General features: G+C 48.7%; 1 protein-coding gene across 1 annotated transcript in view; it reads left to right on the forward strand.

The window, feature by feature from the left end:
• The window catches only part of PKD1 (polycystin 1, transient receptor potential channel interacting), a 109409-nt gene extending 96460 nt beyond the window's left edge, over positions 1 to 12949 (forward strand). Inside the window, 11 exon segments of the mRNA XM_083712033.1 lie at positions 14 to 216; positions 467 to 661; positions 1344 to 1483; positions 1906 to 2033; positions 3196 to 3370; positions 4226 to 4351; positions 4678 to 4852; positions 5571 to 5858; positions 6902 to 7036; positions 7370 to 7690; positions 8344 to 12949. Coding sequence (XP_083568159.1) covers positions 14 to 216; positions 467 to 661; positions 1344 to 1483; positions 1906 to 2033; positions 3196 to 3370; positions 4226 to 4351; positions 4678 to 4852; positions 5571 to 5858; positions 6902 to 7036; positions 7370 to 7690; positions 8344 to 8934 — 2477 coding nt within the window. The 3' untranslated portion in view covers positions 8935 to 12949.
• Positions 12950 to 17859: the final 4910 nt, after the last annotated feature.

The following is a 17859-nucleotide window of genomic DNA, read 5'->3' on the forward strand; positions in this document are numbered from 1 at the left end:
GTGTCTCCTGCAGTCACAGATCACGCCCTCCGGAAGCGCCTGCTTCCCTTCTGGTGCTCCTACCTGGCCCATGCCATCAGCCTGGCCTGCCTGGTCATCTGCTTTGGAGTCTCCGTGTGGATTGGAGTGGGCTTCACCTCCAGCGTGGCCCTCATGTGGCTCATCTCAGGGATTTTTAGCTTCCTCTCCTCCTTCTTGCTGTGGGAACCATCCAAGGTAGGCTCTGATGGAAGCTCAGCCGGAGAGGTTGCTTCCGGACAATTCCAGGTTGCCATTCCAACCCATGTCCCATTTCCGATTGAGCAGCATATAACTAGAAATAAAATCAACCGCCCGCCAAAGTTTCTTGGCAGTGGGCATGAGAATTACAATTCACGGATGTGTCTCGGACCCACTGATGACTTGTGCACTGGTCAAGTGGTCCAAGAAGCCACCTCCTTGAATGTTCTCCCTCTGCCCTGCCCAGGTTCTGCTGGAGGCCCTCTACTTCTCACTGGTGGCCAAGCGCCTGCACCCCGAGGACGACGACACTCTGGTGGAGTACCCGTTTGTGGAGCACGTGTCGGAGAAGATTGGCCGAGTCCGGCCCCCTCAGGGATTCGCTCTCTTTCAAGCCAAGGAAGAGGCCAAGAAAGTGAAGCTTCTGCACGGCCTGCTCAAGGTGAAGAGAGGGAGCTGCTGCCAGTTTGTGGCGTCTGATGCATTTTAGGAGGGAGACTTGCAAGGGAGGGGAGGAGGAGGAGGAGGGCAGGCCCTGTGTCCTTCCAGACAACACTGGGCACTTTGAAAGCTCAGTGGCAGAGCAACTGCTTTAGGATGTCGCGGATTCAATCACCAATGGCTTTTCCAGGGAGGACTGGACAAGACTCCTTGCCTAAAATCCTTAAAAGCTTAAATGGACCCGTGGTCTGACTTGAGATAAGGCAGCTTTCCATAGGGAGAGGAGCACAGAAGACAGGCTGGAGCTCAGCGGTAGAGCAGTTGCTCTGCAGGCAGATGGGCCCAAGTTGAATCCCCTATGCCATCTCCTGGTAGGACTGGAGAGACTCCCTGGATGCAGTCCCGGAGAGCCTCTGCTGCCACTCAGTGTGTCAACAGTGCTTAAGCTACTTGGACCAATGATCCAACTCGGCATAAGGCAGCTTTCTATGTTCCAAGGAGGGCTCATCCAACAGCTCCCAATCTAAGGAGCATCTCTGTGCATGGTGGTCCCACTCCAAGGGCAGGCAGGGGGTGAGATTCTGCTGGTTTGTGCAAGCTGTGGGTGGCTGTTCTGCTGAGGCAGCCACAGGCAGTTCCCAGCAAGAGAGCGAATCAGATCCTCTGTCTGTCATCCCTGCTAGAACTTCTTCATCTACATGCTGTTCCTCCTGGCGACCCTCCTGACCAACTATGGCGATGCTTCGCACAACAGCCGGGCGTTCCTCTTGCAGAGCTCCATCAAGCAGCAGCTGGGCAGTGAGCAGTTCCTGCGCATCAAGAGGTATTTCAGCATAGCTCAGCTGCTGCTCAGGTCTCCAGCCTAATGTTTGGAAACATTCCTCTTCAGCACTCTGCTCAGCTTTGCTGGTGGGAATTGCAGTCCCAAACAGCCGTACTGCCCGGGGCTGATGGAAAAAAAATGTCTGGCGTTCACAAGGTTGGGGAAGACAATACATAATTTGATGGACCAGGGATCTGACTCAGTGTAAGTCAGCTTCCCTGCAGAAGTGATTTCATTATTGTAGGGACAGAAACTCCTTGCCGGGCCCAAGAAATTCCTCTTTCCTCTTTGTCATGGAAACTGGTGACTACTGAAGTCTGAACCATTCAGCTTTGGTTGGTTAATGTCAAAATGGCTGCAGAATTGCAAGGTCTCCACTCAACCGCCTCCTCCCTTTTTCTCTCCCGACCGTGCATGCACAGATCTGACGAGTTCTGGGTCTGGATGTCCCAAGGGCTGTTGCCCTATCTCTACAACAACCAGTCAGGCCGGGGAAGTTACAGTGTCACCCTGGGGTCCCCACGGCTGCGGCAGATCCGCCTCCAAGAAGGTAGGTGGGAGATCCTCATTAAGATGGTCCTGGATGGGGTCACGCTCCCCTGGAGGTGCATGTGTGCCACTTGGGAGCACTCCTGGGTCCATTACTGGATCACCAGAGACACAAGTGGCCTCCATAGCTTCTTCTACCAGCTTTGGCTGGTGGCCCAGCTGCGACCTGATTTGGATGGGAAGGTCATGGCTTCATTGAACTCTGTTCCAGTAGCCTCTAGGTTAGGCAACTGTAATGTACTGCACATGAGGCTGCCTTTGAAGATTGTTCAGAATCTGCAGCTACTGTAGAGTTTGGCAGGTAGATTATTTTTGTAAGTGAAGCAGTTTCCTGTCTCTGCAAGACACACAACAATGGTGGTGGTGTGTGAGCCTCTGTTGTCATGTGCAGGCTTGAAGCATCTAGAACAGCCTTCAGTAACCTGACACCCACCAGATATTGCTAGACCCCAGCTCCCATAAGTTCCAGCATCTTACAGCCATGGTGGTAGGGGTTGATGGGAGTTATAGTCCAAAATACTGTAGGACACCAGGCTGGCAAAGGCAGATCCAAAATGATTTAATCTCCCAGCACCTCCTGCTAACCCCCTGGGGTCTGATTGTGGCAATTTGTAGTCTGTGCAGACAACCAACAGTGTCAGGCCCAGGTGGTGGAGGGCCTTGCCTTCCATAGAACAAGCCTTGGCTAGCAGGCAACCCTTTTGATTGCTTGCCTCTCTCGATTCTGCACCTGGAAATTGTAACACAGGATGCTGCCATTTTAGATGCTCTTCTCAAAAGCCAGAGGCTGCAATTTTGGGAACGTTTGTGAGATGGAAGTAGAAATATGTAATAAATTCACACACATACACATTTCTTTTATATATAGATTCAGGCACATACAACAAGCCTTTTAAGCAGATATCTTTCCTAGTCTGTTTGCATGAGAATTGTTTGTAGATGTATTAATTGCTTTTATATTCCACCTTTCCTTTCAAACACTAAACAAACAAATCAATACTTCCAGCCTTCCCTTCACCAAACGGTCCCAGGGCATGTTACATATACACTGGAACCCTAAGTTAAAACCTCAGAACTAAGCAAGGTGATGAAAATAATAATGCAGCAATGTCATCACAGCCGTGCGACCAATGAAGAACCCTCTTCTGACTGCTTTTTTCCAGCGGAGTGTCCCAGTTCCGTCCGCCATATGCTTAGTGGGACCGATCCATCTGCAACTGGGGCGAAATGCATCCTTGGTTCAGACAGCTTTGACACGGCCAGTTATGCAGTAGGCTGGAAGAGTGTTGCCGGCAACCTCACACAATCATGGACTTACTCGCCACCTGATCTGCCAGGGTAAGAAACACTAGATTCCTCCTGCACATCCCTTGCAAAAATCAAAGGAAGGGCATTTCCTGCCAGCTCCCTTTATTACCTTTACTAGCAACCCAAAAGTACAATATGAGGGTATACCATCATGCCATATACAACGCAAACAAGCAATTAATAATAAGAGAAAGAAATGGTGCCATACCAATATAACTCAAGAAATCCAGATTTCCCAAGCTGGCAGGGATGCTGATTGTTGAGCATCTAAGTCCAAAGCATCGGAAATAAAACCCCACCAGATGTCCTAAAAGTGTTCTGGATCCTCCATCCCCCTGGAAACACACAGCCTGTGTGTAATTTTCCCCACAATAACTGAAGTCCATAAGTTCCTATACCACAAAGGCAAATCTATATTTCTCAAGGTTTTCCATTGCTGAGCTATTGAAATCCTGGCTGCAGCTAACATTCATGTCAAAAGCTCTTTAGGGCAACAAGCTTTTGAGTTGCTTGTCCACATGTTCAATAATGACAGTTGTGGAGAAGCCCGAATAGGTGATTTAATTATATTAGATACTTCTTGATATACTTGAGACCAGAATAGTGAAACCTGAGGGCATCATCCTCTCTTTTTCAATTCTCATCCTTTCTCCTCGCTCCCAATGCATTTGGGCATATGAACACCAGCTCAAAACAAAGGACAGAAGTGTGTGGCACTGTGGCAAGAGCAGACAGGGCCCATTCTTGTCCTCCAGTTAAATTTCAGACATTTTCAGTGAGCAGAGCAGAGCACCAGGCCCTGCCAATGCACGGAAGACAAGGGACCAGACGAATTCCATCCAGGCCTTCATTTGACCTATAGGCCTGGCCCTGCTTCTCTTTCAGGGCCTGGTACTGGGGCTACCTCTCCTTCTATGACAGTGGTGGTTATGTCCAAGATCTGGGAACGACTCTGGAAGAAAGCAGGGCTCGCTTGGAGATCCTCCAGCGGAACAACTGGATCAGCAATGTGTAAGCATGTTGGGGGAATCGGTGCCTCGGATAAGACCGATCTGAGGGGCTAGGCAGACTTGCTCATCCAACAAGTAGACTTGAACCATCCTGTTCAGTCCTTCTCTTAACACATGTTGCTGCTATATCTTCCTTGCTGGACTGCAGAAGCTCCAAGGTTTGGCCCCCAACATCTGTAGATAAGGGTGGGAGAGACTCCCAGGCTGGAACCTTGGAGTACTGCTGCCTGTCAGTGTCGACAGTACTGAGTTGGATGGACCAACTCTGTATAAGGCAGCTTCCTATGTTATTCTGCTGCTGCTGACCCACTTTTCTACCTCCTGCAGGAGCCGAGCAGTCTTTGTGGAGCTGGCCCAGTACAACCCTGGCTTGGGCCTCCATGCGGTCATCACACTCAGGCTGGAGTTCCCCGTAGTGAAGCACGTACTGCCGGCCGTGGCTGTGGCTGCTCTCCCGCCCCTTCCACTTAGCCAGGGAGTCACGCTGCAGCTCCTCATGATGGTCAGTCCCAAAGAAAGGTTTCTCTCGCCTCTTCCCAGAAGGATCTTTCTTCCAACTGGGGTGCACATTGATGCTGTTGCTTCTCCTGTTTACACTGTTTTATGTAGTGCCAACCACATGAAGAATTTGAGTAAGGGAAGGGATGAGGACAGGTGTCACCTGTTGAGTGGACCAACATTGTCCTCCTTTCCCAACATGGTGCCCTCTGGATGTTTTGGACTATGGTTTCCATAAGCCCCAAACATGATGCTGGGGCTGATGGGAGCTGTAGTCCAAAACATGGTTGTGCTAGCAAGGATTGGGGTGGGAGCTGCAGTCCTAAAATATATGGAGAGCATCAAGTTGGAGAAGGCTGCTTTAGGGCACACAGAGTTGCTAAGAATGGAGATTGTGCTCTTTTTATAGACTCCAATAAGGGAATCAAAGCAGGGAAGGAGCGTACATAGTTCTACTTCCTGTCCAATAAAGTTTAAAATTTGTGTTAAATTCCACACTGGAGAGCTCACATCCCGTAACAAGCAGAAACGCATACAAGCCTGGGGTTGTTTCCAATGGAAGTCCTACACAGAGTGGAACCATTGACAATGCTAAGCATGGCACACTTGGGCCCGTTCAGTTCAATGAGTCTCTTCTTGAGTAGGCCATTCTTGGCTGCTGCCCTGGAAGCTGCCATCTCCGTGGCACTAACAGACTCTTCCCCCCCCCCCCCCCGATCCAGGTCTTCTTCATGATTGTGGTCGTCTACTTTGTGGTCTCAGAGTCTCTCTCCATCCAGAAGGCAGGCCGGGCCTATTTTGCCAGCATGGGCAGCTACTGGCAGTGGCTGCTCATCCTCCTGACCACTGGCACCGTGGTCGTCCACTTGAGCCAGGTCACCCTGGCCAATCGGCAGTGGGCCAAGTACCTGAGAGACAAGCAGGGCTTCACCAGCTTCTACCAGGTGGCTTCTCTTCACACCGCCTTCCGCTGCCTGGCGGCCTGCCTTCTCTTCGTGCTGACAGTCAAGGTACAGTTTGATCGCTGGCATGCATGATGCAGACCTCCCTTTTGATGCATTTCAGGAAAAGAAGCCAGGGACAATGCCTGTTTGGTCACTGCTTCAGGGGACAGAAGAGCGAGGCGAGGCAGCCTTCCCAAACAGATGTTTCTGGACTACATCTCCCACCGGCGCTCACCATTGGCCCTGTTGGCTGGCTGGTGGGAGCATTGGGAACTCCCCAACAACATCTGATAGGCAGCAGGCTGGGAAGGCTGCATAAAAGTGAGGAGGGATGCAGCCAAATTAGAGAGACATACTGGTGAATCAAAGCCATCTCAGCAAATTGCAGAGGTGGGGAACCTGTGGCCCTCCAGCATGTTGTTGGACTTCAACTCGCAGCAGCCAGCATGGCCAGTGATGGGAGTTGTAGTTCAGCAGTCTCGCCTCTTCTTTCATACTTCAGGAGGGCTGGCTGACTTTTCCTTTTTCCTAAAGATTTGCCATGTAGAACTGCTTTGGGGCTTGTGAGGGGATGAGAAAGAGCCTTCATGGGATTGAGCAACTCAGTAGAAGACAGAGCTAACTTATGCTTAAACATTGTGGCCAGCAGAGGGCAAAGAGCCTCAGCCCTTAAGTGCAGCAAGATTGGCCCCACCGCTTTGGACATGTTAAGCCCATTTCTTCTCTAGCAAGAAATGGAAGAAACGAATCATCTATAAATAGAGTTTTGCTGTCCTGTCAGGAGAGGGAGTTGTGGTCCCTTTCGGAGAGGAGCGTGGATTTATTTATTTCTAGCCTTCAAGGCAAAACATATCCAGAGCAGCTTACAGTGTGATTTTAAAAAGAAGAAACCTTTAAAAACAACAGTATTGAGAAAAGAATTCCTTTGGAGATTTAACAGTCTGGGAAAATACAAAGGTCTTCATCTGGTGCCCAGAGAGACAGAGCAGGTCTCAGCAGACACCCCCGCCACCCCCCAAAATGGCCCTTCAGACTGACTGCAAAGGGGCCAGTTCATGGGGTGCCAAGTGCTTTAAACAGGCTTCTGTTCTCATCTTCCTTCCCCACAGGCTTCCCAACAGCTGCGCTTCATCCGCCAATGGTCCACTTTTGGCAAGACTTTGCAGAGGTCTACGAAGGATCTTTTTGCTGCAGGGCTGGCCTTCACAATCCTGACTCTGGCTTATGCACAGCTCGGCTTCCTGGTAAGCCTGCAGGCAGAGAGAAGGGCTGGTTGACTAGTTTGGCCAGGTTCTCTCCAAAAGCCAGCTTAGAGGCTTCTGCCGCCATGCCCCCAGATGCCTTTGGACTACAACTCCCATCGTCCCCAAGCCTTGTCCATACCACCTGCTAGGGTTGATGGGAGTTGAAATCCAAGAGCACATCTGGAGAGCCACAAGGTGCTCTAGGGAGAGGCCCTACTAAGCCTCCCCCCACACACAAGCAATGGCAGCACGTGAAATGGGACATGGTTGCCCACAATGGCAACCCACATAGAGCTAATATTCAGACTTCTGTTGTGTCTCCTTTTTGCCCAGCTCTTCTACCACTCCGAGGCCTTCCCCAGCTTCCCCAGCACTCTCCAGCTCCTTTTCACCGCCTTCCGCAGCAGCAGTAGCAGCAGCAGCCTGCCCCTCTTCCTCCCCGAATCCGTGGGTCTCTCCCACCTCTTCTACGCCAGCTACGTCATGCTGGAGCTGTGGGTGGTCCTGCGGCTCTTTGCCGCGGTGCTCATGCACCACTACCGTGAGACCCGCTTCGAGATGTACCGGCCAGCCTTCGAGTCCCAGGACTACGAGATGGTGGAGCTCTTTGTCCGGAGGCTCAAAATGTGGATGGGGTTCACCAAAGCCAAGGAGGTAAACCCCACTTCCCCAAAAAAGTTGTGCTTGAGGGTGGGGATATGTGCGCTATGCAGTTGCTCTCCAAACTCTTGGGAAGAACTCTTCCAGACTAGCCCATTCCCTTATGCAAGGTCTGTTGTGATGATACTACTTTAAAAAGTCTGGCCAAAGGCAGAAAAGACACATTCTGCAACATGCATAAATTATGCACAGTTTCCTATTCTGCATAATTTATTCTGTTTTGCTAGTCATGGGGAACGTATTTTGCCCACCCATCTTGCGCGTATCCTGTGAAGTCTTCCAGGGCAGCTAAGGTGCTGTTTGTGAAAAGGAAGCTGTGGTGATGGTGGAGCTGAAGTTCTACACCCAAATACCACGTTCTCCGGAACTGCAGGAGACGTGCAGCTTCCTGCACCCTCTGGCGCTTGGTGTGCCAGACCAGAATTCCAGGAAGCCAATTTAAACTTGGTTGTGCATCAAAGCCAGGGACTTTTGGGGGTGCTGTTGCTCCCGTGTCCCGAAAGGGATGGTGTCAGGCAAGGGAGGATTTCTGAGACACCAGCAATGAGACAGCCAGGAGCAAAACTCATGGCTTTGGCTTCTCTGCCAGCCTTTTGCTCTGTAAAACAGTCCCAGCCATTGAAACGACCCCTTTCTGTCCTCTACAGTTCCGCCACAAGGTGCGTTTCGAAGGCATGGAGCCACTGCCCTCCCGCTCCTCCAGCCAGGACTCCCACTCCTTGCAAGGCCCCACGCCCACCGCCACCTCCGACAGCTCCCGCGCCTCCACCTCCTCCAGCCAACTGGATGGACTCAGCCTGGCTCCCAGTGCCCGGGACAGCTCCGAAGTGGATGCCGACATCCAGCGCCTCCTCTCCCTTTTCGAAACACTGCTCATCCGGTTTGACCAGGTGAATGAGGTGACCGCTGATGTGTACCACATTGAGTGCCAGCTAGAGGGCACACGGAGCGGACAGGCCAGGAAGAGGGGTGGGCAGCAAGCAAGCCGGCACCACCCAATCCGTGCAGATCCTGGGTTGCTTTCCTCTAACTTCGCCCCTAATAACAGCAGCCGCTTCCTGCCCTCTCGGCCACGCAGCAGCTCCACGTCACCCATCAAGGTTATCCAAGCCCCCCCACATGGCATCAGCCAGGGCGCCCTGCTGTCTTCGCAGAAGACACACGCATCGGCCGTGCCAGTAGTCAAAAAAAAGAAGCCGTTGCGGGCAAACAACAGGGTCCATCCCAGTGGCAAATAGCAGCCAGGTTCCACAGGGTTGCAGCAGTCAGGTGGCCCCCCTACGTAAGCAGAAGGGAAGAGGCTTTTGCAGTCTCAAACTTGGTTGCCAAAAACTTTGCCTCTCATTTACGGGGACAGTACGCAAGAGCAACAGCCTTTTTGTGAGTTTGTTGCCAACAGACGAAAAGGTGGCCGTTGCCTAGAGCCACCTGAGTTACCACCCACTGCTTTCCACAGACATGGCCCGTGGCCTTAGCAGTGCATCAGTATTAAGGTTTTTTCAGAGGCCAGACAAGATCATGCCGTCTTTCAAAGGGCAAGCAGGAGCTAGAAAAGGTGAGCCCAGCTGTGCAATATTTGCATTAGCATCCTTGGAGTGAAAGGCAGAAAAGAAACCAGAATCCAGGCAAGGAAAAAGGAAGAAGAAAAACTTGTAAGGAAGCAAAGCCAGAACTTTTAATATCAAAAACAGAAATGCAACCTGGTCTACTTTTAAATGGTTCTTCATCAAGCTTTGCTGAAGGCAAAAGCTGCACCATCCAGGCAAAGAAGCCCAGAGATCTCCTGGGTTCAGCAGGCTGAGCCTGGGCTGGGAAGTGGAGACAGCAGCGCCTGAAAGGGGTCAGGTTCCCCTTCTAGGCATTTCACGAAGAAGGTGCACTTTGGAGGAAGAAACTACGGAGGAGGAGCGAGTCAACCAATTCTCCCTCGGGAAATTTTCTCCTGAGACAGCCATGCCCTCCTCCAGAATTTCAGCATGGGTATATTTAAAAGGAACCCAAAAGTTTCCTTCAGCCTGAGTCTTTAAGAGAAGGGACCCCTGTTCTTCAGCCAAAATGCTGTCAACAGAAACAGACATTTGGATGGGCCAACAGTGTTTATTGAAAAATGGGGCTAGGGGTGATGCTGTTTGCAGAGACCTGTCCCTGTGAGCTGGTTTCACTGGGTACTTATTCCAACAGTGTCTCCCTTCTCCCCCCCCCCAAAAAAAAACCCCAATTGAAAAGCTTGGTGTGTTGCATCCATCATTGTATATGTTGAGGTGCCTGAGTGTGTTTATATTTGGTGTTTGTGTGTCTATTATATATATATATATTATATATATATATGGTTTACTATTTCTATTTACTGCCCAGCACTTTAATCAATGCTTTCCTTAGCTAACGGTGACACATGCAACTTTTAAAATAAGAGCAGGATAATATATCATGGAAGCAGTATTTTTGTTTGTTTGTAGATCATAATTTGAAACAGGCCACTGGAATATGAGCACAGGGGAGTGCCCCCGGCTACTCTCATTGTGGGTGGCTCCCCCAAGGCTCCAAGGGCCAGCAGACAGCCCACATTTTTGGCAGTGCCACATATCATGAAGAGTACAAATGGCTAAGGTTTGTACGTTTGTACTCTTCCCTTTTTCAGAAGAGGGAAGATCTGCTTCTCCAAGCTTAGAGAAGCGATGCTCCCAAGCAGCTCAGAAGCAAAGATTCAATTTAAAAATTGATTTGAGGCTAGGATAACATGTCGACATCACAGCCAAAGCTATATGTAGTTTTCCATTTAGGGAGACGGTTTTTATTTACGCAAAATTTGATTGTTATCCTGGACTTCCCAATGCAGTGGAGCATGTTGCTTTTCTACCATGCAAAAATCAAGGAAGGAAAAAAAGCAATGGAAAGTTGCAGTGGGAAATGTGCGAGAACAAGTACCAGCTGGCAGTGTTGCATAAGCTCTGTGTTAAAAGTATCAGGATGAATGCCCAATAAGCAGGTGACATCGCATCACCTCTGTGCAAATTTTGTGCAAAAGTATTTTAGCATGGCTGCTCAACTGCCAGCTGGTCTGTAAGCTCCCACAGGTGTGTCCCTGGCCAAACCTCAGCAGTCCACATCACAGCATAGGCCAATAGATGCTGCAGCTGTTGCTACCCGCCTCCCCCATCCCAGCTTTAAAGCAATGTGCTGTTAACCCATAGAACTGGCTGCCACTGTACATGTGCTGGTATTATCCTAGCCTCAATCAGTTTCCTTGTTTTACACAAGGAAATGAGCTTTGATTCAGAGTGGCTTTTGGAGCGTCCCAGAAAACAAGTGTGTTTTAAATATCAAGTCCACCCCCCTACCACCACCACCACCATTCATTTGACGTGAATGAGTTACATCCTTCCATTGGAAGCTACAGCTGGCTTGTAGTTTCTCTAGAACCTTAACTCTGCTTTTGGGAGTCAATTCTGGCTTCCTTTGTTCAAAACATCTTGCTGCCCCCCCCCCCCAAATAGCACTGCTCCTGTCATCATATTCCATAGGCCAGTTTAATGTTATGTATATTGCAAGTAATTTATACGGGATTTTTACAAGGAGAAAAATAATGTATATTTTTGTATGTTTGCTATATTTTTATAGCATTTGGTACTGTGCTCAACACATGTAGATAGGAGTTATTTAAAAAAAAGTGTGTTAAAAGCCTTCTTGCTAAAATGTTTGTGGTGTGCAAGCAAAGCGCCCGTGTGTTTGGGATTTGTGCCAAAGGAAGTTTGAGAGGTCTTTCTGTTCCCCACATCCAGGGCAGGGGGGCAGGAACTCTCTGCAATGCACTAGCCATAATTTCTCCTAGACACTGCTAAGTCTAAAAAGAACTCTGATATCAAAGCCTACACCTAGTCTTTGACTGGGTTTCCACAAGTGCCGTTTCTAAATGCTTATTCCATTGCCAACATCATTGGTAGGAGTTGTAAATAGAGATTTTTTTTCCTGGAATTGTTTTTTTTTTAATTGCTAATTCTTTTGGCTGTAACCATCATCCTAAAAATGAGGAAAATATGGTTATAGGCACATCTTTTTATAATATTTCATTATTTATAAAGGGTGCTATTTTTTAACAAACTCTTTTCTAAAATATTCCAAGCTGCTTTACTCATCAGGTACAAAGTGGAAAATGCACTTGCTTCATTCTGTGAAGGAACAAAGAAAGATCGCTAGGAGGTAGGAGATGGTCAGTGGGTGGGAAAAGGGCATTGCATTGCATTGGCCAGGAGATAAATTGCTGCAGGGCTAAAGACTTTCTGTAATGGGTCCTTGATAAGGAGATTCAGCAGGGAGGTTTTCCAGTCATCATCCACTACACTTGAGCACACATTGGAAGCTTTTATCGTGAGTGAGCCATTGGGCTCCCTGCATTCCCTGTGAATGCAATGCAAAAAGCTGCAAATTTTGACCAGAGCAGGCCTCTGTTGCCACAAGTGGAGAAAAGAAGATATTGATCTGTTGGCTTATTTAAAGAATGCAGCCTGTGTGTGTGGGAAGTGACTGAAGTGAGCTAGAGATGGGTATGGCTTGAACCAAGTGAAGGGATTTTGCACTTCTTTCTCTGCTAAATTAAAAAGTTCTCATAGTTTTCTAGGGTTGTTTTTAATGTAGGTCCTTACGAGGGTAAATCCTAGTCAAGTCAGGGAAGCAAGCACCTTAGCACATGAGCTGTGCTCTTACGCTAAGGAGGGAGTGGGGGGTGTTTTCCTCCCAGGGAGGAGGAGCATTCTGGAGCACAGAAGACGTGAAGGTAGCAAGGAAGGAGCTGGTATGGGAGGAAGGAGAATGTCCCTGGTGCTTTGCTGTAGATAGATCTACTTCAGCGCAGACCATGCCCGCTGCCCACCGCCCCCCTCTCTCATCAGCAGCGGACCCAACTCACGTCCCTACCTGCCAGATAAACTCTTGAATGTATATTTTGGTATTTACTCACAGGCAGATGGTTTCTTATTTATTGTTGTCCGAAACCCCACACTGATGCCTACAGTAACTTGCTGCTTAGCACAGAACTCTTGCCAGCTAAACAAAAACCACAACCCAGCTCTCTCTTTAGAGGCAGGTGGCTTTTATCAAGGCTTCTGGTAGCAACGGCAGAAGCAGCAGCAATTGTGATTAATGTTAAGTTTTGCAAACATATGTTGTTTTTTTGTAACAGTGAAAAAGAAATGACAAAGTCTACTTTAAAAAGTTAATGGACGGCTCAATAAAGATTTCTGTGCCTTATTAAGCAAATGGAAGTGTCTTGCTAAAGTGAATTTAATTGAAACTCAATAAATAACAACCCACACCCAAGTTCGCAAACTCAAACAACAACAAGAGGTATACAATTAGCAAGCTGGGTCGGGTGCTGAGTGCACTGCACAGAATGTTACTTGTACAACTGTCTGCCCTACTGGAGAGAAGTCATGGGTAGGCACTGGGTGCAGTGAGTGCCTGGCCATCATAGGACACGTCTGCCCCCTTGTGTCCCCTGGCAGCAAGTCCCACTGGCATATACAGTACTGTATGTCAATTCAACCGTTGGGAAACACAGTCCGAGGGTCAATTCACATAAACAAAGTCCCAACAGTCAGGAATCATAGTCTAAGTAAGCCAAGTCCAAAGTCCAGCAATCGGGAAACACAGTCCAGAGTCAAACCCAAGGCACAGTCCAGTAGAAGTCCTAGAACGTCAAAGCTGAGGTCCGTCAACATAGGCAGTTAAGCAGACAAAGCAGCTCAGCTCTGGCTCCCCCTTTATACCTTGCATGTGGATTGCAGCATCTGGGCTGGACGAGGCAGGTGAGCCTCACCTGCTCCAGTCAAGGACTCACACACCTCCTTCCGGAGCTAATGAGCACCACCTGGGCAGTGGGTCCTTCCTGCCTAAGCCTCCCTGAGCACACCTCCCACTGCTCCATACACCTCAAAGCTCACCTTGGTAATGGGAGACGGGCCTCTGGCTCCGATGACGAGTCCTGCTATTCTGGTCCCTGCACACTGACCCCCATTCCCACGCCACCCTATGCCACTCCATGTGTGCTTTCCACAACCCCAACCTCTCCTTTCCCATCCATGGCTTGCCCCAGTGGGTCCCAGTTGCAGCTGCACCCCTCGTCGGGATCCTCTTCCTCCTCCCTGTTGTCCTACCAGTTCATGACATCTTGAGGCCAAGGTGGCTGACCCAGAGAAGATGGGACGTTGGTAGTAGGCAAGGCCTTCAGGGACACAACAACAGCACTCCACTTTTAGAGTAACAGCTCCACCACCAAAGCAGAAAAGGTGGATCTCGAGAAAGGAGGGTGTCACTCCAAGGAAGAGGGAAATTATCCATTAGAAGGGACTCTTTCCATGGGCAACCAACACTGGGCGACTTTATTAACCCACAAATACAGTGGCCATATTTGTGTTCCAGTCACAACTAAGAGGGGACATTTCTAAAAACCCTAAATGAGTGTGCCTTAGAATCACCACCAGCATATTTGCCCTTCACACTAAGGTCCCAGGATTGCAACAACTAAAACACAATGTTAAAAACCATTTAAAACACCCTAGAATCACATAAATTAGGTGGGCCTTAAAAACACATACCGTATTTTTCCTTCTATAACACGCAGATTTTTTCTTCTAAAAAGGAAGGGGAAATGTCTGTGCGTGTTATAGAGCGAATGTGTGGTCCCTGGAGCCGAAAAATCATGCAAAAATCAAATCGCGGCGCTGCACGCTGCACGGAGAAGTGAAACCTGAAAAGAGGAAGCGGCTGCTTTCCTGCATTCTGCCTCAGGGTCTTACTGCCCACCCTCCTCTGTTTCGTTGCTGTGTTTGCTGAAACGGAACAAAGAGCAGGGAAAGCCCCTCCCCTCCAGGCAAGCTCCGTTGCTGCTGGGGGAGAGGGAGAGAGAGGGGGGAAGGGAGAGAGAGAGGGGGGAGGGGGAGGGAGAGAGAGAGGGGGGGAGGGAGAGAGAGAGGAGGAGGGAGGGAGGGAGGGAGGAGAGAGAGAGAGAGAGAGAGAGAGAGAGAGAGAGAGATGGCTGGCTTGGGTGGGGGGAAACTTTTGCCTTTCTTTCCTCCCTCCCGTTAAATCCCTCTCCTGCATTCTTAGCCAGCTGCTTCTCTGCACACCCCTCTAATGCCCCTTCTTTGTTTTTCCTTCGCTCCCCACTTAAAATGTGGTTACAAACCATGGATCCTCAGGATCTTTGCATTGGGTCACCCCAAATTCACCATCAGATCACATAGCATGTCCATGGCTACAGCCTGCACCAAAAAAATCACGCACCCACTGTTGCCTGGGGCTGCAATGGTGCAAAAATGTGGTTAAAAAGCATGGATCCACAGGGATTCTCAGGATCCTTGCATTGGGTCACCCCAAATTCACCATCAGATCACATAGCATGTCCATGGCTACAGCCTGCACCAAAAAAATCACGCACCCACTGTTGCCTGGGGCTGCAATGGTGCAAAAATGTGGTTACAAAGCATGGATCCACAGGGATTCTCAGGATCTTTGCATTGGGTCACCCCAAATTCACCATCAGATCACATAGCATGTCCATGGCTACAGCCTGCCCCCCCAAAATCACGCACCTACTGTTGCCTGGGGCTGCAATGGTGCAAAAATGTGGTTAAAAAGCATGGATCCACAGGGATTCTCAGGATTTTGGCATTGGGTCACCCCAAATTCACCATCAGATCACATAGCATGTTCATGGCTACAGCCTGCCCCCCCCCCCCAAAATCACGCACCCACTGTTGCCTGGGGCTGCAATGGTGCAAAAATGTGGTTAAAAAGCATGGATCCACAGGAATTCTCAGGATTTTGGCATTGGGTCACCCCAAATTCACCATCAGATCACATAGCATGTCCATGGCTACAGCCTGCCCCCCCAAAATCACGCACCCACTGTTGCCTGGGGTTGCAATGGTGCAAAAATGTGGTTAAAAAGCATGGATCCACAGGAATTCTCAGGATTTTGGCATTGGGTCAGCCCAAATTCACCATCAGATCACATAGCATGTCCATGGCTACAGCCTGCCCCCCCCAATCACATACCCACTGTTGCCTGGGGCTGCAATGGTGCAAAAACGTGGTTAAAAAGCATGGATCCACAGGAATTCTCAGGATTTTGGCATTGGGTCACCCCAAATTCACCATCAGATCACATAGCATGTCCATGGCTACAGCCTGCCCCCCCAAAATCACGCACCCACTGTTGCCTGGGGTTGCAATGGTGCAAAAATGTGGTTAAAAAGCATGGATCCACAGGAATTCTCAGGATTTTGGCATTGGGTCACCCCAAATTCACCATCAGATCACATAGCATGTCCATGGCTACAGCCTGCCCCCCCCCCCAATCACATACCCACTGTTGCCTGGGGCTGCAATGGTGCAAAAACGTGGTTACAAACCATGGATCCACATGGATCCTCAGGGTCTTTGCATTGGGTCAGCCCAAATTCACCATCAGAGCACATAGCATGTCCATGGCTACAGCCTGCCCCCCAAAAATCACACACCCACTGTTGCCTGGGGCTGCAATGGTGCAAAAACGTGGTTACAAACCATGGATGTACAGGGATTCTCAGGATTTTTGCATTGGGTCAGCCCAAATTCACCATCAGATCACATGTCTGTGGCCACAGCATGAAGCACAAAAATGATACATCCACTGTTTCATTCAGAATGTTTTTTCCCTTGTTTTCCTCCTCTAAAAACGATGTGCGTGTTATGGTCAGGTGCGTGTTATAGAGCGAAAAATACGGTACATCTCAGACGTCAAAGGCCAGGGTAAAGCTTTCACCAAAAGCTGCATCACTTACTTTTGTAGGGAGGAGATTCCTAAACTTTGGGACTGCCACAGATGTCTTCAGCTGAGCCATGACACACAAGCTTCTGAGTGCAGTGGAACGACCAAGATCCTCTGCTGATCTTAATAACACCTGAAGGTCTGTAGGGAAGGAGGCAATCTTTCAAAACAGCTGCTCATGGAACCAGAAAGGCAGCAACCCTGGACTTGCTTTTAAGTGGTGCCTAGGTGCAAGATGTAAGTGTTGTTGAACTCACTGGGAACAGTGAGCACAGTACTATCCAGCTCAGCATATATGTAACTAGGCAATGGCCAAGAAAATACAACATGGTCACATTTTACTTCAAAGGAGGAAACTTGCAAAAAATGAGGGGACTGGTAAAAAGGAACTTTCAAGACAAAGTCAAAAGGGTTAAGCCTCTCCAAATTATTGGGGGGGGGGTTATAAAACCAAGATATTAGAAACATGACTAGAATGCACACCGCAGACCAGGGAAGTTACCATGAAGGCCAAGAGAACACCAACGTGATTAACAACTGAAGTCAAAGAAGCTGAGAAGATGAGGTAAGAAAAGGCTTCCTTCAGCAAATGGAAGTCTTGTCCAAATAAGAACTAAAAGGAACACAAACTTCAGCAGAAGAAATGCAAACAGACAATAAGAGATACAGAAACAAAGAAATTGAGCACGTTGCTAAAAACACAAGGACCACCAACAAAAAATTATTTAAATACATTAGCAGCAGGAGACCAGCAAAGGAGGCATGTAGATTTTGAACCACAAGGGAGGGTGTGCTAAAAGAAGAAAGGGAGGCTGCAGAGAAGCTAAACAAATTCTTCACATTTGTTGTCATGGTGGAAGATGTAGAGCAGTCCCCCTGTGCTGGAACAAAGTTTCACTTGAGCTTCACATGAGGAATGAATAGTGGTGACTAGTAAGGTGGAATTCTAGGCCTTACTCACATATCTGGTCTGAATAGCAACCCCTGAAGAGTTCTTAGAGAATTCTGATGTAAAATTGCTGATCTTCTACAAAAATATGCAACTCGTCCCCAAGATCAGTTTCCATACAAAGACTGTAAAGTGGCCAGTGTATCACCAATTATTTAAAAAAAAATAGCTTAACATTTCTTACAGGGAAAGTGGTGGAGAGCATTATTAAAGACAGAATTACAAAGCATACAGAAAAACAAGCCTTGCTGAAGCAGAACCAGCATGGCTTCTGCAAGGGTAAGCCCTGTTTCACTAACATCTTAAGAGTCCTTTGAGAGTGTCAGGAAGCATATAGATAGAGGTGATCCAACATTTAATCACACTGGAAGGAGAAAGTTACAAATGGTGCAAGATGTCAACTGGAAA

This window comes from Podarcis gaigeae (genome assembly GCF_964106915.1).
Source record: "Podarcis gaigeae genome assembly, chromosome: 14".
NCBI classification, from domain to species: Eukaryota; Metazoa; Chordata; class Lepidosauria; order Squamata; family Lacertidae; genus Podarcis; species Podarcis gaigeae.